The sequence below is a fragment of the Sorex fumeus genome, unplaced genomic scaffold (assembly GCF_029834395.1).
Source record: "Sorex fumeus unplaced genomic scaffold, SorFum_2.1 ptg000028l, whole genome shotgun sequence".
NCBI classification, from domain to species: Eukaryota; Metazoa; Chordata; class Mammalia; order Eulipotyphla; family Soricidae; genus Sorex; species Sorex fumeus.
Window position 1 is genome coordinate 10,001,562 of NW_026606085.1, and position 26,066 is coordinate 10,027,627.

At 41.1% G+C, this 26,066-nt stretch overlaps 2 protein-coding genes across 5 annotated transcripts in view; one reads left to right on the forward strand and one right to left on the reverse strand.

Annotated features, from left to right (window-relative positions):
* CNTN5 (contactin 5) overlaps positions 1-26,066 on the forward strand; it is an 863,350-nt gene that overhangs the window by 502,748 nt on the left and 334,536 nt on the right. The gene's annotated exons all lie outside the window — the stretch shown is intronic.
* LOC130024133 (small integral membrane protein 10-like protein 2A) lies at positions 21,210-21,440 on the reverse strand. The gene has a single exon (XM_056114786.1). It carries the CDS (start codon positions 21,438-21,440, stop codon positions 21,210-21,212), a length of 231 nt encoding a protein of 76 aa, XP_055970761.1.

Consider the following 26,066-nt stretch of genomic DNA (forward strand, 5'->3'; position numbering starts at 1 on the left):
CAAGTCTCACAATCTATTGTGAGATGTTACTGGCGCCCACTCGAGCAAATCGATGAATAACGGGAGGATAGTGCTACAGTGCTATCATTGCTAGAATGGGACTGTATATATGGTTATTAAACAAATTCTGAGTCCCTGTGTAAGCAAGATCTAGAAAGCTTGACTTTATCATTTTTTAAATTTCCATTTTCTCTGGAGAAATAGAGTTCAGTGGGTTGGTAAGTTGTATGCCTTGCTAGGGGGTTAAGACTCAGGGACATGTGGCGCCTAGAAATAAGCCAGGACATTCAGGACAATTGCCCTGCCCACTATACCATTTCTCCAGCCCCTGACATGAACATACTATTTGTATTTAACTATGTAAACATAGTTAATAGCAAAACTGCTAGTAACTGTGATATTAGGGCCCTGAACAGTGGTGTTTAAGGCATACTGCTGGATCTGTGCTCAGAAATCAGTCCTGTTTAGAATTGGGGGCCCGTATGGGGTTCTGGGGATCAAACCCATGTCATCTATATCCGAATCAAGTGTACTACCCTAACTGTACTAACTCACTGGCTGCAATTGTGATTTTTGTGTGATTATATACTCATTTTTAAAATCAAAATCCTAGAAGTTATGTACCATCGACGTTCCAGCTTCCTGAAAACTGGGAAGCAAAATCTATGAAAGGTGTTTCTTGCCCAAGCTGACATCATGGCTAATGGACAAAACGGGTGCAGGTCTTTCTCTGACTCCAGACCCAGATCTCCTCAGCCAAGTTAAGGGAAGACTGTTTTCCCCTAATGATTTATATTTTTCTCATTAAATCAGTTGAAACACCTCAGGTTATGCTGAGTCTCTTACCACCTCTGATATTAAGGCGAAGAATGATAAAGTCACACCTCTTGCGTGTGGCCAACCAAAACTGGTCAGATGACAGACAGGGAGGCTCTGCAGTGGCGTACCCCTTCATGGAGTCTGAGCTTTGTTATTCCCAAGGAGTCCTCACGGGAGACTGACCTGGCCCATGATACCCTTCCTGCATGCCAACACAGGCCATTGGCTGATGCATGCTGGCCACTTGCCCTCCAGTGGGATCATTCCCCCCAAATCAAGTAATAATTCAATTTACGTTTCAGACTGCAGTTATCATGCAAAGGAAAACGCTAATGGAAGTAACTCTAAGGAAAAGAAATGTAAATAGAATTTATAAAGTTTAGATCAGGCCACCCTGGCTTAGGACCTGGGAAATGTGGCTGTCTGAGTCATGCTACTTTCCAGGGTTACTCTCCCCACGATGCTCCACTCAACCCATTGCAAGAGTCCTTTCCTTAAGAACTGTCCTTTCCTTAAGAACTAATCTTGGAAGACAGGAAAGACCACATCCAGGGGACAACATTAGTCTGAGCTCTTTTAGCACTTACTACTTGTAACTACATTTGCTATCACCAGGCACTGCCATGGAACTAAATTAAAATCACTTGAATAGCTAGTAGTATTAATCATCAATTAGTATTGTGTGTGTGTGTGTGTGTGTGTGTGTGTGTGTGTGTGTGTGTGTGTAGGAGTACTGCCATTTATTCAGCCACTGATGATTAGCTGATTGAATTGGGCATGAACTCCACCTTACTTTTTTTCCCCCATTTTTTATAATTTTATTTATTGGATCACCATGACAGCAGTTATAAATCTTTTGGGCTTAAGTCTCGGTCATACAATGAAACACCTGTACCTTCACCAGTGCCCATTCTGAACCCCCCAAAACCCCAGTATACCCCCGTTCTGCACCCTCCCCCTACTTGTGGGGCAGATAATTTCCACATTACTCTCTCTCTACTTTTATTACATTCAATATTTTGACACCAGAACCACCATATTATCTGGGATTTTACCCCAACACTCAGATCTGCCATAAAGGCAACAGTAGACAATTTGTTTTCTATTGCTGGTTATGAATAGCATATGATGTTGCGTGGCTGCAGTAGTGGCCGTGAGATTTTGGAATTCCAAAATTTTAACAATTAAATCTGGAGTGATTTCTGCCCAAACCTGCTGGGTTCTGAGATTTGTTTCTGAGTCTCTGGGATCATGTCCATTAAGCAGCTTGATCATGAGCCAGAGAGGCTATTAGTGGACAGCGATTCGGAGTCACATTCAGATGGGGAGGAAGGGGCTGACTCCACCCCCATCCTGTGAGGCCCCACGTGTCTCATCACTGCGGGCCCAAACCTCACTGTCCAGTGGCCTCTGGAGGATGGTGGTCACTGGGCCGCCAAGAGGGAGCAGGTGGAGGGACAGCACCCTTTACCACCTGGGGTGGCCTAGCACCAGTAACCTACTGCAGGGACTGGACGCATTTCTGCCAAAAGCCGCTGGGTTTAAGATTTATTTCTGAGTCTCTGGGATCATGACCATTAAACGGCTTGATCAGGAGTTAGAGAGGCCTTTCATTGGCGGCGACTCGGGGTCTCATTGGGGTGGGAGAGAAAGGGCCAGCTCCACACCATCCCGTGAGGCCCCGTTGCGGGCCCAATCCTGACTGTCCAATGGCCTCTGGTGGATGGCGGCCACCAAGCCACCAAGGGGGAGCAGGTGGAGGACAACACCCTTTCCCCCCTGGGGTGACCCAGCGACAGTAACCTACTGCGGGGACCAGACGCATTTCTGCCAAAAGCTGTTGCGTTCCGAGATTTGTTTCTGAGTCTCTGGGATCATGGCCATTAAGCAGCTTGATCAGGAGCCAGTGATGCATTCATGGGTGGCAACTCGGGGTCTCATTGGGATGGGAAGGAAAGGACCGGCTCCACCCCCGTTCCATGAGGCCCCACGTGTCTCCTCACTGTGGGCCCAAACCTGACTGTCCAGTGGCCTCTGGAGGATGGCATCCACTGGGCCGCCAGGGGGAACAGGCCAAGGCATGAAACCTATTCGCACCTGGGTGGCCCAGCGCCTGCAACCCACTGCAGGGACTGGACACATTTCTGCCAAAAGCCGTTGGGTTTCGAGACTTATCTCTGAGTCTCTGGAATCATTGCCATTAAGCAGTTCGATCAGGAGCCAGAGAGGCCTTGCCTCCAATTATATAGCTGAGCCGGAGGTGGTTTGCAGGTGTGTCTCCCACATACCTAACTTTTGGCCATTTACTTTCTTGGTAAACTTTGCCCCAAGTTTTGGGGTCTGGCCAAAGGCATAGCAGCAATTTTGGAGTATATGGAAGTCTGAAGGCGCCATCAGGCTCCTGATGCACTTGCCTCACAGGTACAGATTGACCTGCTGGCGGCACCATACCCCCTCAATTAGTATTCTTTAAGTAGTATGAAGAACTAAGCTACATTATTACTTTTGGTATTATTATTATTATTATTATTATTATTATTTTAGAAGCAAACTTTAACTGAATTCCAACTTCTATGACTTGAGTTTTTATCTTTTGGGGTATTACTAATATACAATTTGCAATATTAATCTAAGAGCACATAATACACGTTTTCCAACACAAACTGTGTGGTATCATAAATAAGGATAGAGCTCAGTGGGCACTTAAATATAAAACATTAAAAGTGAACTGTCAACTTAATCTTGTTCTCCTTCTAGCCCTGGGTCCTCAGCATTCTTCAGAAGATGAAGTTTTCTTTGATATTGCAAAAGCCCACTTCAACATAACTAGCTGAGGACAAGTGAAATATTTCTAGACGTACATTTTATGTTGTATTTTGGAATAAGAAATGCTGGTCCTTTCCCTGGGTCCATTGAAGCCCCCCTACAAAATGATATCTTTCAATTTTTTATTATAACAGATGTTATTTCCCACCCCCCAATCTTTGCTAGGGAGACAAATTATCATCAGATCATAAAACATAATTGCTGTTCTTTATTCATATATCATGCAAACTCTTATGCCTGTAATATCCCACAATTTATAACCTTTGACAAAGGTGGGGGAACTAAAGAGCAAAACCCTAATGTATATTTTAACACAACCCTATACTAAAATTTAGTGCTCCTAAGTAGCTTTGAAGTTAGTATCTATTCTCTAGGAAATAAGGTAAAGGTAAAGGTAAAGGCCCTCCCGTTGATCGTCGATTTGCTCGAGCGGGCCCAGTAACGTCTCCATTGGAGACTTTGTTGTTACCGTGTCTGGCATATCAAATACTCTCGGTAGCTTGCCGGGCTCTCCGAGAGGGGCGGAGGAATCGAACTCAGGTCGGCCATGTTGGCCGCCTGTAAGGCGAACGCCCTACGGCTGTGCTATCACTCCAAATAGTGGGTCACTAGTCAATGACAGTGACAGAAAGAACTTAAGTCCCAATACTGGATCCAATCATTTCAGAAGGATTATTAGGGGCCAGAAGAGATAGTGCCAGGGAAGGCACAGCTCCATCTCTGGTACCACAAAAGGTCCGCCAAGAACCCCTAGCATCACTCGTAAGCTCAGTCAGGAATAGGCTCTGTGTACTTCTGGGTATGTCCCTCAAAGTGATAATTAAAAAAATAAAGGGATATTAGATAAAATCAGCTCACTAAGTATTTCACTTTTATACAAGTACATCATATTAAAGAGATCCCCACCTCCTAAAACCCTTTTAATAAATGTGCTGTTTTTTCTCAATCGCTTAAATAAGGTATAGAAGCTGGTGATTCGGTTTACCCCATGGTGATCAATTCTAGAAGCAGCTGTGTGGAAGTGTGTGTTATGGTGAACATGTGACTTTGCTTAAATGAAAGAAAGAGATGGAAAACTCACCTAAGCTACACACTTGTATTACTATATTATAAACTATTGCTCCCAATAAAAATGACAAATCAATATTAGGGCAAGAAAGAAAATTGAGGGAGAGGTTAGCTAGGGGCCCTTTGTGAATTTGTGATAATGTATCTGATTTATGACCTCTTTTCTAGTGAAGAGTAAAAGGGGAAATAGGTTAATTGGGTTTTTTTCCCATCAAAGTGAGTGAGATGGGAAAAGCAGAGATTTTCTTTTCTTCAGCAAGACAGTTAATGTGAGCAGTTACAGAGAGGCAAGTGGGGAACTGCCTGGCAGAGGCAGGGGAAGAAGAGAAGGTGCTTCCCAAGCACCTGGGTTTGCGAGCCACGTCACACTGAATCAAGGGAGTTATTACGGATTAACACATGAGCAGCATGCTGGATAAAGAGACGTACTAAGGGTGGCAGCGCTTCCAGTCTAGTGGTAGTTCCCAGCCACTGCCAGCTTAGGGCTCCTTCCCACCTTTTTCCTTCTGAGAGACCCCTGCCCCACTGGTTAGCCTCTCGCTCCAGCTGTGGCCTCCCATTTATGCAGTTTTCCTATGAGACCCCAAACTCTTCTGAGGACCCATAGGAACCCCAGGGGTCTCAGCTGAGAAAAGTTGCTTTGGAGGAATAAAGAAGAATCTAGTTCATAGAATGTCAAGGAGCAGAGCTTATGGTAAACTAGAAACACCTTTGCTTTCTTTCAAGTTAGGCAGTGGAGGACCAGATGCATAGTGCTCAGTTAAGGAGACAGGAAGTCACACTGAGCCAGGTCTGTATCCTATTCAACAAGTAATTGGAAATGGCATTTTTCCTTCGGCTGTAGAATGCCTGGATCTCTTATCTTTCCATTTTCTCTGACCTTTTCTCTCAGCCCCTTCCCCTTTCTTCATGTTTGTAATTATGCACCATGATTTACAAGACTGTAAAATGATAGAGTTTCAGGCATACACTGAATTTTTAACATGAAAGTCTTCTCCTAACTGTCCCCCTGGCTGCTTCCTCGAGGCTGCACCCCACAACTTCTCAGCCTCCATCTCTTTTTCTTCGTGGCTGAGTTCTGGCTGCCTTCCTCCCCTTTGGCCCTCTTGAATTTTTAATTATTTCCTTTGTATACTTTAATGACACTGCCTCAAGGTTTTTAGGTTCAAAGATCACTTCAGTACATTAACAGATTTACCAAAGGCTAATAGACTCTTCTACTTATAATCCATATATGAATTCACATATAAAGTAGGTTTTCTTCTCTTGAAGTTATTTCCTCTGTCATGATTGTCTGTCTCCATTAAGAGATAAAAATGCCTCAAAAATATGGTATTTGTGAACTCTTAAGAAAAATTAATCACAGAAATGATATAAATGCCTGCTAAATTTATAAGTAATATCAACCATAGAAAGTGAATTATTTACCTGCGTCCAAATAACAAAAATTAGAAAAAAAAACATTTTTTTCAGCTATTGTAGCAGATCATTCCTATGTCCCTCTCGGAGAGCCTCGCAAGCTACCGAGAGTATCCCGCCAGCATGGCAGAGCCTGGAAAGCTCCCTGTGGCATATTCGATATGCCAAAAACAGTAACATATCTCACAATGGAGACATTACTGGTGCCCACTTGAGCAAATCAACGAACAACAGGAGGCCAGAGCTACAGTGCTATTTTAGCAGATACCTTCCATCTCTGTCTTAATTTGTATCGATCCAAAGTTTGCCTATAATGTCACCTTTAATTACATTCTCTGTGTCCCTTTATACTTGACTGCATACTTGACATTACTATGTTGTAATATTCAAGGTTGTTTGTTTGGTTTTTTTTTGGGGGGGGGTTGGTTCTTGGGGCACACCTGGAGATGTGCAGCACTTACAGCCGGCTGTGCACTAAGGGTCACTCCTGTGGCCAGGGGAACTTCTGGGCCACTGACAGAAATTGTCAGACAGATGTTTTGCTGCTGACTTTGGAAATGGGGTAAAGGTTCCAAGTTAAGCAGCTTGGGCATCTTAATTCACAGACAAACCAGGGCCGACAGTGCATGGTCGATGCCATACTATGGCTTGGCCCTTCTCAATTATTCGTAACTATTGGATGTCTCCCCTATAAGAATAGAAATTCTTAAAAGTTGAGTCAATTTTGAAGACTTAACAGTGGAGAATTGTGACTGGGATATAATAAATATACATTATAGTGACAGGATAATACCAGATCCAGAAGAGAAATTCAGATAAACTCTCTTGATATTTCTGATATATATATACACAGCAATCACAAACAATCACAAATCATCCTGTTATTCGTCAATTGCCTCGAGCAGGCCCCAGTAATGTCTCCTTCATCCTGGCCCTGAGGTTATATTCAAGGCTCTTTAGGAGAATGAGACCCATCATTGTTACTGGTATTTGGCATATTGGGTACGCCACGGGGAGTTTGCCAGACTCTGCCGTGTGGGCAGGCTACATTCGGTAGGCTGCCAGTTTGTCAAAGTAGGAATAAGATGTCATAATAAGATGTCGCACAGCGGCGAATGCGCCCCGCGAAGGGGCCCCAGCGAGGAATAGCCAGGCGCGGGGGCAGGAGACTGCACTCTTCTCCTCCGGGAGCTGGTTTTTATAGTCTCAGAGTCTTGGACGCTGATGGGATTACACGGCGCCAGGGGGCCAGTTGGTGGGTATGACCCCCGCCTACTGGAATTTGGAGGATCTGGGTGGAGGATGCTCGACTCCAATCCAAGTAGGCTTGGAGATCTCGGCCCCGGGAACCCACGTGACTTTGTCTCTCTGCCGGTACCTTCAGGTGTGCGGAGAGTGGTCTCAGCATGGTGGTGGCTGGTCCTGGAGGTCTTCGGCTGCCGGGGCCCTGGTCAGGGCGGGGAGGAAAGCTCAACCCGCTCCCCTCCAAGGGGCCCCGGCGAGGAATAGCCAGGCGCGGGGGCAGGAGACTGCACTCTTCTCCTCCGGGAGCTGGTTTTTTTTTTTCCCAAAAAATAATAGGTGAATTATCTCTTTTTATTTAAAGCAAAAAATTTCCCAGAGCAATGGTACCAAGTGTATTTAAGTGCCAAGGATTCTTGAGCCATACTTGAGCCATTCCACCCTGTAACATCTACAGATCTGAGTTAAGGTGGAGATTCTCTTACCACTACAGATACCAAACCCTGCAGGTAAATGCCACCACCAGGAGTCTTTCTTGTATACACAGCATGAAAACTAAATAATTGTCTAATCATAACATTCCATTGCATCAAGAGAAGATCTTTATGACTAAGGTGTATATTATAACATACCTAAATGAATATGACTATGATTTAAAGCATTTATGAATGTTGTTATATATCTTAAATGGATATGCATAAAATAATCGAAACAATATTGATATAATTTATATAAGGAAATAAGAAATTATGCTTTAAGTAAATAGAATAATCATTTTCAATGAAACAGAAGTATGAAAATTTTAGATAATTAGAAGCTAAAATGCATTAGAATAATCCCATGATTACCAAAAATTTCCTTCTAAAGTATAAGATAAAAATTGTTATTTGCTTAAGCCACCTGGAAGTCTTTTATAGCCCATTAATTAATAGTTACATGATTTGTTTAGTTTACTGCATTTTCCACAACTCATTAGGTCTGGGCTTATATGTAGTTGTAACCTGCTTTGGTTTCACCTGTTTTAATTACTTTGTGATGATTTAAGGTTATAGCCATATGGACTCAAAATTGTCTTATTTTTTCCTGCACCATACCATAGTTAAACTATTACTATTTCTATTTTTGTTTAAGATATTCAATTGTTTTTCTTGAGAATTTGCTACTGGTTTTAATATTATACCATCATTGTTTAATAGTTTTGCACGTTAGCAGCATCTGGGGCTATGCCAGGGATATTCTGGAATATTCCAGTGCTATAGTTTGCTCTAAGAAGCCATGTGCTCTATTGGGTGATTTCCAAGTGCCTTTTCAGGAGTGACCTTGCTCTGAAGTACCAACTTGAGTACAGAAAACCATTACGTTTCTCTACCAAGGGAATCAGGGGGTTTGGAAAATGAACACCACCCATGTCCCTTTACATCAACAGAAATTCTGGGCAACTCAACAGATTTGAGGGAATTTTAGATCTTAACTTGGATGGAGCCTCAAATGGCCATGCCATTGTAGAGGGCTTCACGCCCCAAGATTCTGCAGGTATTTGTAAGTTGCCCTGGGCATCTGGACCTGACCTTGGTATCTGTGTTCTCTCAGCAAACTCTCTTGTTAAAGCTGGGGGAGGTGGCATGTGCTTGGGTGCAGGTTCTGCGTGATCCAGCGCCTTGCACAGCCCTCAGTGCTCAGTGGCCCAGGGCTCCCTTCCAACAGCCCCTCAGGTGAGCCACCAAACAAAGCAGTCTGGCCCCAGAGCACTCAGTGGGAAGCTCCCTCCCCTGAGTGTGTGATGAACGCACCCCAGTATCCATTAGGCCCACTGTTTCTAAAGCCAAGAAGCTGCTGAAACCGCCCTGTGGCCTCCACCAACCCCACCATCCTGTAGTTTGATGGAGAGTGTGAGGAGGCAGCCTGGGTGGGGAGTCGACATGAGGGCACGTAGCTGCAGCGTTGGGCCCTGAACTCGCCTACGGGCAGCTTTGAGGCTTTTTTTTTTTTTTTTGCAGTCGCAGCAAATTTAATGTCTTCAGAGCAAGGCCACTCCACAGAGTTAGTGTCTTCAAGAGCATCACCTGTGTCCTCTTACTCTTCTGTGGGCTGTCCATCCTTGTCTCCCATAGCTCAAGTGATTGTGGACTTTCTCTTTGGAAGGAAGGGATAAATTGGTCACCTCCCTTTGTCTACTTCCTGGAGACTGTCCATGATTCTTGTGATGTTTACCTCCGTCCCCAAAGTCAACAGCAAAACATGCTTCTGTTTCCTCCTCTACTTTTACGAACCCCTTTGATTACCTTGGACCTTGGATGGCATCAACTCCTAAATAAGTCCAGAAAATATCCCTGTTCAGGAGAAGTTGACTTAATTGTAATTAAAATCATGCCTTTAATTTAATTACAATTGGTAGGATGTTTGGCCGAACCAGGTTTGATTCCTCTGCCCCTCTCAGAGAGCCCAGCAAGCTACCGAGAGTATCTCGCCTGCGCAGCTACTCGTGATGTATTCAATATGCCAAACACAGTAACAACAAGTTTCAAAATGGAAACGTTAACGTTACTGAGCCCTCTTGAGCAAATCGATGAACAACTGGAGGACAGTTGACAGTGTATACCTTTAATTTGCATTTCCATTTAACATATCATGTTTGAAAATTCTAAGATTTGGACATGATATAAATTTGGGGGAATTTTATTCTGCCGACAAGTGGAGAAAGGAGAAATCAAGAAGTACCAAGAGTGACATAGGACAATATACAACAAATATACTGAAAACAAGCAGAAAACCAAGCATTGTATAAGAAATAAATGTAACAAAAACAACCAAAAGTATAACAAAATACAGCACTTACTGAAAATGTAGTACATATCATGTGTGTTGTGGAAATTCCTCCCTCTAACAAAAGACTACAAGAATGCGCTTATGCCCCTAGGTAAGATAGTTTAGATGTTGGAATACAAAGGATTTGCAAAGCTGCACCCAGTAAAGAATAATATAATAAAGAATAGAAACCACCTGGGCTGCAGAAATGTGAATGCACAGGTGAGCTAGACTAAGACTGCTCAGGGTCTTTTAGACGTAGGGGCTTCATGGACAGAATCCAATAGGAAATCGCAGGGCTTTCTGTTCTAAGGGTGCATTTTGACAGCTCTGTAAAAGACCCCAGCCTCTGATGTAGCTATTCACTGTTGGGGGAGGGATGGAGGGACAGATATCATATTCAATCAATAGCCGGCCTGTGAGACCACTGGTGGCTGCCCAGGCAACCCCAAAGCCTGGACAGCCCGTGTGTGTGTGTGTGTGTGTGTGTGTGTGTGTGTGTGTGTTCGTCTTTGTGATTGTCTTATTCTCTGCGACTGACCCCCGCAACCTCTGCTGGAAGGGGCAACAGTGTCAGTCCAATTGGAATTAGACAAAGTGTTCTTGGTACATTTTACATGATAGTGTTCACACTTTCAAAACAGCTTTTCAAGATAGCAAGTATTAATTCTGTTTTGATAAACAGGCTCAGGCTTACCCAGCTTCTACCAGCTAATAGGAACAGAAGTGGGATTTAAATGTGTGCCTCTGATTTCCAAGTCTCTGGATGCTTCATCCAATGCAAATGGTTCTGCAGCAGTGCAGTATGTCACTCAGAAATCCACTGAGGAAACCAGGTGGTCCTCAGAGGCAGTAGGAAGCAGCATCTAGGGGTTGAGCCTGGAGGAAAACAGGGGATCTGGGTGGGTCTGTGACTTGCACCCAAATTCACATGGAGACACCTCGGGTTTCTGAGGAAGAGCCTAGGGGTGTAGCAGACATGTTTCAAGGACTGGACTGAGTGGCACGGGAATTTATGATAAAGAAACACAGATTTAGGCCATAACAGATACTCGCAGTCATTTCAGCAGCACAGTGCATGGGGTCGTGACCCCCCCACCCCGTCACCTCTATCACCTCCTGGCACCTCAGTACTGGTCACTGCTTTACCTGCATATGATCGTGTGGAGGAATAGCTTGGAGATCAATAAACACAGAATTTTTAAGATAAAGTATTTTAAGATAAAACTTATCTAATAAAACAAGCTTCAGAGAAATCCAAATCCAGTATGTTAATACCCTCTATACCTTTGGTTAGATTCATGCCTTTGAATAATCACAAAGGGTATTCACAGACATTTTCATAACTGGACCTTTGAATTCAGTGTGGCACATGATCTGATATAGGTTACATAAAGAGGAAATTGAAATTGAGGAATTACTATTTGTTGAATTCCAAAGTGAATATTTCAATCCTGAACTCATTATAGCATCCCTGCCTTTTCTTGTGTGGGTGTCATATATGAAACATAACATGTTAATAAGTCAATGTAGTTTGATGAAAAAAGTTCTATCATTTATCTGGTGATTCTTTTCTCAGTCAGTTTTTCATTCCAGTAGCATCATTTACAGTACTATCTTATTGGTCGGGTTTCTTCCTAAGATTCTGAGGTCCTCCTGTCCCCGCACCAGAGTTCCTGTCACTGTCCCTGCCCACTGCTGTGCTAGTCACTCCCTGCAGCCTGGACAGCTCAGTTCATGGTTCTGTTGGCAGCAGCTCAGAGTGTGAGAGTGGTGTCATTTATAACTTTGCTCTTTCAGGAAGATCTATAGCAGACATCAAAATGACTCAATACATCCACTCCTCGCTCTCCTCCCACCTGCCACAATCGTTCTTGCCCTCTTCCTTTGCACAACATCATTCATTATAAATATGTAGCTGAAATCTACTCCTTTCTTCACACTGCACCCCAGAAAACAGGATCACAGGCCAAAACCTCCTGTGATGGTGGAATGCGAGAGATCAATAATGCATAAGCAATTGATCTGGCCAGAGGAGAGTGTAACTTAAACTAGGACACTTTGATTTCCATAGACTCTCTCTAAGTTCAGGGGGCTTCTGCATTTAAAGTGCTAAATTCTAATCTTTGTGGCAAAGATGATTAGAAAAGGGTAACTACTCCCTTATGGATCTATTTTAAAATGTCACAATTAAAATTTTCCAGGAAGTTTCCAGCAATTTTAGCCTCCTGGCTTAAGCTAAAAATTGAGTAGCACATTTAGCTTAAGGATGCTATCTGGAAATGGAAATGCTGATTTACCCTTGTCTCCTGCCAGGCCACCTAATTGGAAGAAACCAAGCTCAGTGGTAGACACACTAATACGTGATTGTGCCAGTGGATCTGGGAATAGCATAATAAATGGCTTTGTGATTGGCGAAATATGCTGTGACTACAGTTAGGAGGAGGAAAATGTTTAATTACTCTCCAAATACATTTGATTGCATGAATGTAGCAAGAAGTAGAGAAGATCTTCACTAGGTTTATCCAGAAGTAAACTTTGTATTGTCAAGCATTCGACATAGACCCCTGGGTCAGAAAATTGAATTTACATTTCAGATTTTGTTTCGTAGTTGCAGACAAATTGCAAGTTCCCTTTATAAGAGAAATGGTAACAAATCCCCCAAATGTTTGTTATATTTAATTATTTTAAAAGTCTGAACTTCTGTCTTAACATCATCTGGTTTTAGAAGGAGTTTAATGACAGTTATTTGGGGAAAGTTCATCTTGGGAGTTCATATTACAGTGATGACTAAAATAGAAATAAATATACTTGTGATGGTTACTTAGGTTCTTTGTGACCACCTTCATTGCTTCCAGACTTGACCTAATTGAGTGCTGGCTTTGATTGTCTTTGAAACCTGGAAACAGGGTATAATGTCCAATTTCTTTTTTTTCTTTTTAAATTTTATTTTCATAAGTTTGTTTACATTAATTGATAACATTCAATATTTTAACACCAATCCCAACACCATTACACCTTCCCACCACCATTATTTCTAATTTTCCCATCACCATTCAAGCCTGCCTGCCAGGGGCAGATGCTAGATAATTTATTTTCTATTGCTTATTATGAGTATCATGAGAGGTTGCGTGCAACTCTGGAATTCTAAAATTGTAAATGGTTGGAGTCCTGAGACATCTCTGTAGGAAGCTAATCCATTTTGAGATTCACTGGGAGTCTCTGGATCATGGCTGTTTGATGTGCTGAGATAGCCCCTGAGGAAGATTGTGGGCATGACAGCCTGGACTCCAAGCAGGTGCAGAGACAGGAAGGGCTGGCCCCTCTCCACTGCTGCCATGTGGCCTGAAGTCTTAGTCCTTCAACCCGCATACCTGGATTTTTCTTCCAGAAGCTCGTGGCCATGGAGGTTTCATCTGGAGTGGGCAGAATGTCCAATTTCTTTCCATGTAGCAATTTATTAATAAAATGATTAAAAAATATCTTTAAGTTCTTAGGTTTAAGAATCTTCTAGGTCAAATGAATTCAAAAACTTACGCCCACATAATTAAAATAATTTTTTTTTGTTTCTGGGCCAAACCTAGCATTGCTCAGAGGCTACTCTTGGCTCTGTGCAGAGTGATCACTCTTGGCAGTACTCTGGGGGCCATATACAGTGTGGGGTGATAAAACCAGGACCTGCTATATACAAGGCAAGCATCTTATTTCTGCACTATCTCTCCATCCTCATGCCCACGTTTCTAAATGAATAGAACGTTCAGAAATCTGGCAACATGTAACATGGTATTTAGAAAAAGTATAGGAGTTCTATTACTGCTTTCCTGTTTACTAAAATGCCTGGGAATTAAATAAATATTCCACAAAACCGGGATCTGATTGTAAATCCGAATCTATCATCCATGCATTTGTACTCTGCATATTAAGAACTGCAAATAATACTTAGATGAATGGCATAGTTTCAATACTTACTATTCTTACATTTCAAGATCTTAATTGTTGCAATGAAAATCTAGTAGACAAGGGATTTTCAAATAATTTAGCAATTATATGACATATTAAACCCCTGTGAGAGCAGAATTAAGGGAAATGGCATCTCTAAACCCTAATAATAGGATCGAGCACTTGAAGACAGAAAGGACAAAGGAGAGTGTTTCCACTCATGACATGGCTAACCTTCTAAATTTGTGACTAATAGAGATTTTAAAATTCAGAGCTCTATTATTCTTTATTGAGCAATGCAGATCGATTAGGTTAATATAATCGTTATTCAGATTATCTTAGTATTAGCCTGCCTGAATCTCGATTGCCTAAATTATAAATAATTGTAAGACTTAATTGCTGTTAGCTTAGAAAAAAAGAATTTATTCCTTTCAAATTTTATCCTTAGCCTGGTATTAAGATTGGAATTTGTCTCTGGACAAACTGGAAGGCCTTTCTTCTGCATTAAAACCATCTATCACATGCTTCCCTGGTCAGGCACTGGGGAAGTGCTTTACCTACAGTCAGAGTCATACTTAAATGACTTCCTATGACTATAATATAGTCATAGAAAAACAGCAAGAGCAAAAGATTGGAGGAAGAAGTATAATGAAGATTTCATCACTTCACTTCCTTTTATCTGGGACATCTTTTAGTTTGTCCACAGCTTTACAGTAAGAGATTTTTGTATTTACCAATAAGATCCACAGATTAACAAATGTACTACGAAATGCGAAGTAACATAAAAAGGGTTTTGTTTATCTATTTTAATGTAAATATCTTTGGTGACAGAGTTAATCCAAGTTACTTTTCACTTCCAGTATAACTACTATCATACGCATTTGATTTATAAAGTTCTCCTGTAACTCCAAAGAGATAACATTTAATGAAAATACATAAAACAAACAGAGCCATGACCTCACTATTAAAATATTAAACACCTATCTTGAGAGGAATTTACTTGTTTCATATCCTAAGAATAGTAGTTTGTTAAATACACTTAAGCAAAAAAATGGCAAATGAACAAAAGCAAAGCTCTCTCTGTCAGTTCCCTGAAGATGGGGTATGTGATCAATCAGTTCATCTCATTTTCTGGAAGAGTGGAGGTACTTCATAAGTCTGGACTGTCTGGTGGAATTTTATTTTTGTTTATGGATAGTGACATTATTCCTATTCTAATTATCAGCAGGTTCAGAATGGTAAAGCATACATGCAAGGCGGCATTCTATGAAGCATGCACATTCACAAAACATCCAACTTCAAGATCGTACCTTAGTTGAATGTGTATCCTTCCTGTGACTCTTACTAACAATCTGAACACTGCTACTAAATTACTGCATTTTTGAGATTAAATACTTTCATATGGTACCTTTAAAAATGAGTTATTTAGTTTTTCACTCTTGTACTCATCCCTAAAGTTTGGTTTTATGCATTAAAAAAAAATATCTTTCATCACAGTTAGTCCATAAGTGCTCCCTTTCTCCCTCTCCCTGTCCTTTCCTTTGCATATAACTAATCATTGAATAGTCTAGGTCTTTGGGCCAGTATCTCCAGGATGCGGTGTGTAGGGAAGGAGGGGTTCTGGTTGCTCACCTTCCACAGTACAACATCTCTGTTCTCCTCCGGCCGCCTCTGACTGTAAACTTGTGCATACTCCAGGATGATGGTCTGTTCTTTCCTTAGAAGGCAGGCATTGCTTCACAGTATCTTTCTGCATCTCAGTTGTTCCCTTTGTGTTTGCTACTGCAGCCTTTCAGTAGGACCCTAACACCAATGATGATCTCCTCTAAAACATTCATGCTTATTTTCTTCTCCTAGAGCTCCTGGCTTCGTTTACTTGGAAACCATCATTTAAGAACAGAATAAAGCTATGAGATATGCTGATTGCAACAGAGTGAGCAAAAATAAAATAACTTTGGGTGGATTATACTGATACAATCCAAATTCATGGTCCGAGTGCATTTTACATAACATTTTCAGAATAACATCGGTATCTCCTTTCTTCCACACTGAGAATTCTGGTTCTAATTGCTACTGGGGTGATAAATAAGAATGTTTCCTGTTACCTGTTTAATTATTTGTATTATTATTATTATTCACATATCCATGTTATACACATCATTTCTTTTACCACTTCCTCTTACCCTCACAGAGTGCTCGCTGATACTGGAGTACTCTAGCAGTTATGAGTAGGGAAGACTTCATTTTGCCCAGAATTTGAAGAAAGCTCACAAGTCTCCATGATCTTCTCTGGGTCTCTGCCACAGTCACTGTTGTCTGGACTTTATCTGTGTTTAATTTAGGGGTTCCTGAGCCTGCAGCCCTCATCGAAAAACATCATCATGGTCTTTTAGGCGTTGCTCCCATCCATTACTTCCTCTTGTTCTCATCCTTGTGGTACCCACAGCTCTATCCTCTTCCTGCCCCATTTCCAGCTCTGCCTTCACCATGCTTCTGATATCTGACAGTTGATTTGTTCTAATTCTGAACCTGAACAGTGAGGAAGATGATTTATTTTTATAGGAAACTATTGATGCTCAGAGACATTAAGTAATTTTCCAAGATCACACAGAACTTAGAGTAAGAAGAGGATGACTGAACCTCATCATCACCTTTGCCTTATACCAATTTAATTTTTTTATCATTTATTGCATGGTAGACTAAACTTAACTTTTATGTGCCTCAGTTTCTTTTATCCTCTGAAATGAGTTTCCTTTGTCAAAGTAAGTTAGATATGTAAATTGCTTTGAACTCCTAAAGAGGTGTAGGAGTGATAATTAGATGCCATAGTTTCATAGATGTTTTTAAATGGAGTTGAAAGGTTCATGGAATAAGATTCTTTCCATATTTTCATTAATATGGATTTTTAATACCCTTTGGAAATTAACCTGAAAAGTGTCTTTCCTTCTTTTATAATTTGAAAGGGAACTTTGTTCTCATTGACTGAAAAAAAATTTTTTTAATTTTTTTTGGTTTCTGGGCCACACCCAGCCATGCTCAGGGCTTACTCCAGGCTCTGTGCTGAGGGATCACTCCTGGTAGGATAGTATATGGTGCTGGAAATTGGACTTGGGTGGGCAGTCTGCTAGGCAAGCTTGTTGTGACTCCCAAACAAAACAAAATTAAAAAAAAGTTATGAAGCCCAAACTGATCAGTCATTAATAGACCGCTGCTGTCAGTGGACATACCTGTCTCTGTAGACCTGCACAGTCAGGCCTCACAGCTGAAAAATATCTCACCTTGCGGGGAATATCTCTGAATCTCTGAGATCTATTCCAGTGCATCAGGAATCATGTACTCAAATGGAAACTAGTTCTTCTCACACACTCTGACTTTTGAAATAACCAAAACTGCATTCTCTGCTCCAGATGAGGGACAAATTACTTTTCCTGGATTCTGCAGCATTTAAAAACATCTAAATATAAGGGAATTTTAAATTCATTTCTAAAAACTGAGTTCACTTATACTTATCTTTTTAAAATTGTAGTTGAGGTAATAAGATTCCAGTGAAGTTTAAGTTTGGTATGGATGTATAAATTTCCTGTGCAGTATACTGCCCACAATGTGCTCCCACCCTCTTGCGTATCCCTGAGTCCCCCGCCCCAACTGACAGTTGTAGTTTGGACTGCATACTATTATCTCATTTAGCCAGCATGTGGCATGCCTGGCATACCCAGCATTGCCTAATGTTCCTTCTAGTCCATCGCATCAGAATATCCTTTCCTCAATCTAGGATCCTCAGGTCTGTAAACCCCGAGCCTCAGGGTTATTATCAGCTGACATTGCTTGTGCACTTGATTTGTTTCTTTAGCTACTATAGGTGGGTAAGATTATTGGTATTTGTTCTTCTACCTCTACCTTATTTCATTCAAAATGATACCCTCAGGACTCATTTAAGTTGCCATAAAGTGGATCATTTTATAATATGCTTTTTATTTTATGATCCTTGGTGATTTTTTGAGAAGAGGACAATGGTAGTTTTTTTATTTTTTAAATTTTATTTGTTTGGTGTGTGTGTGTCTCCAAAGATCAAACAGGGCCTCACACAGACCATGATATTGGCCAGTGCAAAGAGGGCATTTCTTACCTAGCTGATTCTTGCAGGGTTGTTTAAAATGGCATGTTTGATCCTGTATAAACCATCCAGTTTTCTGCAGTATCACATTTGCATTTCAGATTTTGAAACCATCTATTTATTGGACTATTCTCAGAACTGTTAAATCTGTTCATTTTGTCCACAGTCTTATAAGTAAATACGTACTTTTTCCGTGTTGGGAGAACATGTATTTCACCCATTTGCCATCAAGAGTTTCTAGAAAAGGCACAGAATTCTCATCATGCACTGTATTCCTCGGAAGGGCAGCGTTCTGTGGCTCTGCATGGTAATGAACTGTGTATTGAATAGTCTACTTCAATGCTTCTCCCTTAATCATCGCTCACTACAAAGTTCTACCAACTCAAACCAGTTATTTAGTAGCATGCATTATACACTGCATCAGAATATCAACATATTTAGGATCATAGATGGAAAGAAATGTTGAGTTCTCTACTTTGAGCATAAAATAAAAGAAAGATCTAAAAAAATGAAGCATTTCTTGAGATGGCATATCTGAGTGCGAGAGCTCTGGGGCTAAGTCGAGTTGCCTGGCCCCTCTCCTGCCTGCTTTCCCTCAAGGTTTACACTGCACTGCCTGTCCCAGGCATTCGCTTATAACAAATAGGTAAGCTAACTTTAGTTGAATTAGGGACAGCTACAAATGACTTGGTAGAAAAAGTGAAAGCATAGGTGATTTATTATTATAGAACTTAAGAATTTTTGAAATTCTAAAAACAATGCAAATTAGTGACTTTCTTCAGTTAATGACAGTGTTTGTTGAAGGTAAAGGTAAAGGTAAAGGCCCACCCGTTGATCGTCGATTTGCTCGAGCGGGCCCAGTAACGTCTCCATTGGAGACTTTGTTGTTACTGTGTTTGGCATATCGAATACTCTCGGTAGCTTGAGAAAAAAGAAAAAGGATACCCAGAAAAGTGAAAGAGTGGGAAAAGCATATTTCTACCACAGGCCAATGCATTGTTTTTATTCTGGGAGATAATACTTCACTTGGGAAGGTGCTGGTGATGTCTTCTGATAAGGCAGTGGGGAAAGCAAGCGGCTGGCAGAGTAAAAGAGAAAAGAATCCACAGGTAGATAGTGTTAGAACACTATGTGGTGATTCTAATTATCACTATGAAATTCAGTTTTTCTTGGTCCTGATGGAATACTTAAGCAAAAGCTGCATTTAGAGAATTCTGGGAGCCTTGGAATTTGGCAAATATGTGCTTTTCCTTCTGAGTGGCAGAAATTGTGGCAATAAACACCGCTGTCTCATCTCTCACTTTTAAAGAAGCGCATCTGTCCTCCTTAAAGGGAAGGAGTCAGCCAAACCAAGGGCAGCAGGAGACAACTTCTCACAATGTTATATTGGGTTTCTTCTGAAAAAAAAATACAAGGATAAATGGAGATATTAGTGATATTGAAGTGTAGCTTTAAAAACATGCTAAGTTATTAGATTCTTGCTACCTTCTCTGTGGGAAAAAAGTTCAGGATTAACCTTGAAAGTTTTAAAAATGTATAAAAATTATTTCTTTTTTTTTCCAGAAATTAGTTTAATTGTAACCAATGTGATACATGAATATATATATATATATATATATATATAACAAAAAAGGTACGCAGTAAAAAGCAATAAATCCCTACCCACCCTCCCCAATTCAAAGTTCGCCAGCCAGGTGGCAAATTCTTTTATCCATGTCTGTTTAGTGATAACTCCATATTTTAAGATCTGCTTTTGTTGGCTTCACCTAACTAAATGACAAGAGAGATTTTGTTCAGGCTCCCTTATGTCCTTCCCCCACCCTTCATACATTGTATCACTACTTTTACCTCTTCTCTTTGTCTCTCTAGTTTACTATACACACATAAACCCTACATCTGTCTTGCTTTTTCCACTAGAGACTGTATCTGGACTTCCTAGTTAATGAGACTAACACTACCACTCCATTTCTTCCCCTCTTTCTGCCACCTTAGTGACTGTACTTGCACATAGCCAAAGATTAATAACATTCCCATTCTATTTGGAACCATGATTACACCACTCTTGCTTTCCCTAGATACTGGTTGACTCTACAACCAGAAAGCCAGAATTAAGATCACCTTTGTAAGGATCAAACACTGTTCACAGAATAGCAAAGTTGAATACTGTAACTGGATTTTCTCATCTGACTGCAGACTTGAACCACATTCCAATAAGTGTTCAAGCAAATTCTCTTTCCTGGCAATTGTTCAGAACCAGGTCACATCTGAGGTTGCTTCATACTTGAAGTCTGACTGCACAGTTTGTTGTTTTTCCTGGTCGTTTCTATTTGCCATTGTTTTTTTTTTCTCTAAGGGATCGACAAGTTATGCCTTCCAGATCATGATCATTAATCTACAGCGGGAACTCTGTTTAGCTATATTTTCTGGAATCATCACATTCAACTGGAAATCTCTTTAAGTCTTTTTCTAATCTGGGAGATTTTCCTCCCATTTAGACCTAGTTCATTTTACTTCAGTTGTTAATTCACACACACACACTATTGTTTTCTTTTAGGGCATTCTGGACCCATAGTCATATCCTCTGTGCAAGGTTTTGTTGGTTTTAATGGATGCAAAAACTTTTCAAGGATTTGAAGATTTCAGATTTTGGCGCGCTCCCAAGCAGAGCTCAAAGAAGCCCTGAAACAACTTCCAGCTATATTCAGTCAATCAGGCCAAGTGGAGAGTTGCAGATGTTTAGATTTTTTTTCCTGTCCCTTGCGTGATCCATTTCCCTGGAAACTTTTTGTTTCTGTCTTTCAGCAAATGATTTTGAGCCGTTTATCTGTTTCTATTCAAAGATGAGTCCATGGAAAAACGGATGGCCAAGTCCATGAACGCGAACGACTGATCATTTTGTTCTAGGGTCGGGGGCTGGGGCCGGTGGAGGTCAGCCATCCTGCCCTGAAGCCCCCAAATCCCCCCAAAGTTACTTCCTTTAAACATGTACCTGCAGGCGGACGTTGAACACTACGGAGGTCATGACGTAGAAGTAGGGAAAGTTGGCGCGTAGTTGCCAGGCCAGGTTGAACAAGGTGAGCAGCGTGCGAGTGAGCCCCTTGCAGAAGGCGCGGTAGGAACTGCGGGCGGCAGCCAAGCCGGTGAGCTGCACCGCCTGGCGCGACAGAGCCGCCGCCGCCGCCACCAGCGATCTGGTGTCACCTCCCATCGGTTCACCGAACCCAGGGCCTCCGGAGAGATGGACTGCAGGAGAAGACGTGCGGGAGGCTGACCTAGAGGCCACCGATGCGAACCGCGCCGCACCACCAGCATTTCCTTCCTGGCAGCGCGCCAGCACGGCGAATCTCTCATAAAAATTATTTCTAAATCAACTCTTGACAACTTCATAGGCAAATATATGTACAAACCCATAATGGGTTGACTCTAGTTTTATAATAGGTCCCTTATTGCAGCCAGGTTTTCTGTCTTTTCACTATTTTAAGTTCTTGTCCAGGTGAAGAATTAAATGATATTGAATTAAGTTTTACTCTAGCATTAATTATAATTATTATTCTCATTGAATATATTCACATATATATATAGCAAATATGGTCAGTGAAGTCGTGAAAATAAAGTAAAATCATAAAATCTATTAAATATCATTGACAAAATAGATAATGCATTGCTGTTATCACAGGTCTATTGGATAGCTTTTTTTCTCCCAATACAGTTCACAGACATGCATGTAGCTAATTGTTACTTCAGTAATAGTGATGCCAAATGAGAAGTTCAATTTACTTTTTCATGTTTTGTTTTTGATGTAAGAGCATGCTCCTAAGAAAGGTCCTTATGTACATTGTTACATCATTTTGTCTTGGGTAATACATTTTGTTTATGTTGTTCAAATGCATGCTTCCCTTTTAGAAAAAAATTAAAAGACAAAATTCAGTGTACATACCAAGAAGAGCCCTTCCTTCCACCTCACTCAGAATTGTCTTCACTCAGGACTAATAAAACCTAAAGCAAAACAGGACTAGCACCCTCAGGGATACAAAGCCCATTAAAAGGAAGTCAGTATTCTGCATTTACTTGCTCTATGCAAAACAACATGAGTGAAAAGAACATTGGAGCTGTTTTCCCAGTATTATAGAAGTTCTTGAAATTGAGGAACTATTTTAAAATCTCTGTGCATGTCAAGCAATATCTTATAATAGGAATATCCAATGTTATGGGTGTTATACAATATCTTGTATCATAGGAATTGGTTTTGACCTTTGCAAAATATTGTTCTCTGGCCCTAATGAATAATTATTTGCTTAATTTGCTTTCTCAGTCAAGACTTCTGAAGACACTATTACACAATATTAGGAATAATAGAATCACTATCTCTGCTTAAGTGTGAAAAATGTTATTTTGGAGATTATAAAAATTACATCTGCCATTTCAGTCATCTATTTGTGAGGGAACTTTATGACCTTTCTAATATTGAAAAAGAACAAGTGTCAGTCTAAAACAAAACTTATAAAGTACTCCTAAAAATTGTCATGCTTCATTAGAAGCTATTCAGCGAGAAAATTAAGGACAACTATGAAGCCATTAATTGGACTTTAAAAGTTGCAAGCTAGTTTTAATTAAAACTGGCGGTAATTATTTAGCACACATCTGTGCCTTCTCTGAAGTCCTGACAGATTGTGCATCGGTATGAATCTGGCCACGCTCTTAAAATTTGCAGCAATGATGAGCGAGGTGTCCTTTGTGCCTGAGTCAGCCTAGAAACAAACTTGCTGGAGGGAAACGTTTGAGCTACGCAACGCTTATAGGCATTGTCAAATCGTAGAGGCTACCGTATATGAGACAGTTTTTCAGTTTCAGCAGTTGAATTAAGATGACTGAACAGAACAGAATTCATTCTTCAAATCTTATGAAAGTATAACATGTTAGGAGGAAAGGAGCATGTTATTGGTCCTTATAGAATGATTTATATATAATTATTTATTATTTTAACATAGACTCATAGCACATTTCCCTTGGAAAGTCCTTTGGCTCTACATTAGTAATGCTTTTTAAAATTGATTGAATGCCATTATTATGAATTACAGCGTCTTTGTTCTCATATCCATGGATCGCATTATGTCAAAAAGGATTTAAGTGCTATTTAAAAAAAAAAAAACCCAAATCCTTGAATCCCCTGAGTCCTCAGGTAGGGTGTACAGATCACATTGTCATTATTTAAAAAGAAAATAAAGGGGAGAGGAGCTTGCTAAGAGTGGATTAACTTAGCCTGCCCTGAGACCCGGATTTGTCCTGGTGGGAGCGGCTAGTGGCCAGCTCCAGGGCTGTGATTTGTAGTAGCCGCCCTGTCAGCCATCGATGCAGTCTGCAGCCTATTCAGCAGAGAGGCTTTGCTTTTTCGGGAGAAATTCCACAGCTCCCCAGGAAATTCCTCCTATCTCATCTTCCTAAGCGTTTCAGGCCTGTTATCCCTGGTGACCAAACAGCTCTAAGTGTGTCACTGCTTTGTGGGTCTATGTAGGCTGGCAGAACCCTGCCAGACCAGCAGAGTGCGGCTCAGCCTCTATTTGGGATGGGCCTGCAGCGTGACTCAAAGTCATCAGCAGTGACGAAGGGTAGTTTAGCAAAGACGACTGAGAGACTGAGTCCCTGAAAGACAGAACGTTCGTACTATCTGTTGCGGAAGATAAATTTAACTGCAGGAGACTTTTATCTATTGCTCACACTCTTAACAGTCATAGTTTGTATTTTATGTTTGTTTTTCTGGAAGTGCCCCACATAGTACTGGGGTGCTCTCCTATTAAAAGCCATGGTTATTTTTTTTTAATAAAACATAATTAATGTTGGGCAGGCCTGAGGTGGAATAACTCACCCTCAAAAAAAAAAGAGGAAGAAACTGACTTTGCTAACTAGAGAACTGTGAGCAATTAGCAGCTGATAAAAGAGATTTGACTTGAAAATAGAGGCTGCAATCAGTACAGGGTTCAGAATCTTTGACCCAGGAACAAGAATAAATCCAAAAAACAGGTTAGAGAATGGGAGAAAGAGCAGCCTGGAGTTTGTTTCTCTACAAAGAAACCCTCTCAGGGATGAGGAACCAGACCCAGCCTCCTCTCATATGTTTACCACTGTGACTGTCCACTGTCACTGTCTTCCCATTGTTCATCGATTTTCTCGAGCGGGCCCAGTAACGTCTCCATTGTGAGACTTCGTTGTTACTGTGTTTGGCATATCGAGTGCGTCAGGGGTAGCTTGCCAAGCTCTGCCGTGCGGGCGAGATACTCTCGGTAGCTTGCTGGGCTCTCCCAGAGGGGCGGAGGAATCGAACTCGGGTCGGCCGTGTTGGCTGTGTGCAAGGCAAACGCCCTGCCCGCTGTGCTATCGCTCCAGCCCCTCATATGTTTACTGACAGAAAAGTAATGGACAGTCCCTGTTGTAAATAAACAAAAACAAGTCTTTCTCCAGTCAGGATCTATATGGCCTTTCTAGATGACTTATCGCAAATGCACCTAAAATATGTGTACCATAAAGTTCAGCTGCCTTGAGAATAATAGCCTGTATAATAGAATGTACATCTTTGAAGTGCCCTGGATGCATGAGCCTTTGTGAAGAATTTTCACATACTTTCCAGACCGTTGATTAATTAGAAATCAAATATGTCTTGTGGTAGGTGGGGAGGAAAGACACTATTAAGAGTGATATGGAGGAAGTAAGGAGGGAGGGGGCAGTTAAGCAAGACCCCAAGCTGATCTATTATTAAGGGCTGCTATCTGGCTGGGGTCACTTTAAGAGTCTTATTTGCATAAGGCACTTACAACCAGAGTAGTGAGTGCCACAAATTCTCTCTTACAAAAGGTGTAGCCAATGAGATAGCAAGGGGTGGGCACTGCAACTCTCTTAGCTGAAGTCATGCCTCCATGGAGCTGCCCAGATGCTGAGGTTAATGGCGGCTGGACTCCTGTTTGCTGCCGCAGAGCGCCCACCTTAGCCTTGCCCCATCCGCCTGCCTGGATGAGCTGTATTGAGTTGTAATACTGAGGCCATCTGGGAGGTGGCAAGCTCCTCTTCATGCAGTCCCCAAGAACCCCAAGTCAGTCGGATCCACTACAAAATTAGGAAACTATGCCAGAGGCACTCATACTTGCCCAGAAAGAAATGCTAATTTTCTGCATGGTGTTGCTTGTCCCTTCTAAGTCGTTGGTGAAGTTTACTATTGGGTATCTAAACTCTGACTCTCTTTTAATCTTTAATATTAAAATGTCTTAGGAAAAGAGAGGCTGAACTGGCCCTGAGAGAGGACCACCTCCTGCTCCCTAAAAGAATCAGATCAAATTTGATTCAGGAGAAAAATATCCTCGATAGAGCCCTTCAGATTCCAAAAATGTCATTAGAATTATATTTTGACTTAAATCATACATCACCAGTAATAGAGGAAAATGGCAAAATCAATAAACGTTCCTATGAGAAAAGTATTTATTTTTACTTTTAAAAGTTAAAATTGCTTTTATATATTGAGTATAAAATGAGTATTAGATGTTTAAAGGAAAAGGAAATAAGAAGACATTACCAAAATTGACCAAAAATGATTTGGAAAACAAATGTGAATTTTCAAATGAAATGAATCGATAGAGTGTGGAAGTGCTGTTCCTGAAGCAGAAAAGGCGATAAATAATAATGATTAGTTGAATTATTTGAATTTAAAAGGAAAATTAATATTTATTTGAAAAAATCATGGCTGGAAATTTCCCAAAGTTCATACTGATCCCCCAGATCAGAGGTGTTGGACATATTCAAGTGGCACAGAGCTGAGAGAGTCTTAACACTAACACACTGCAGTGAAACT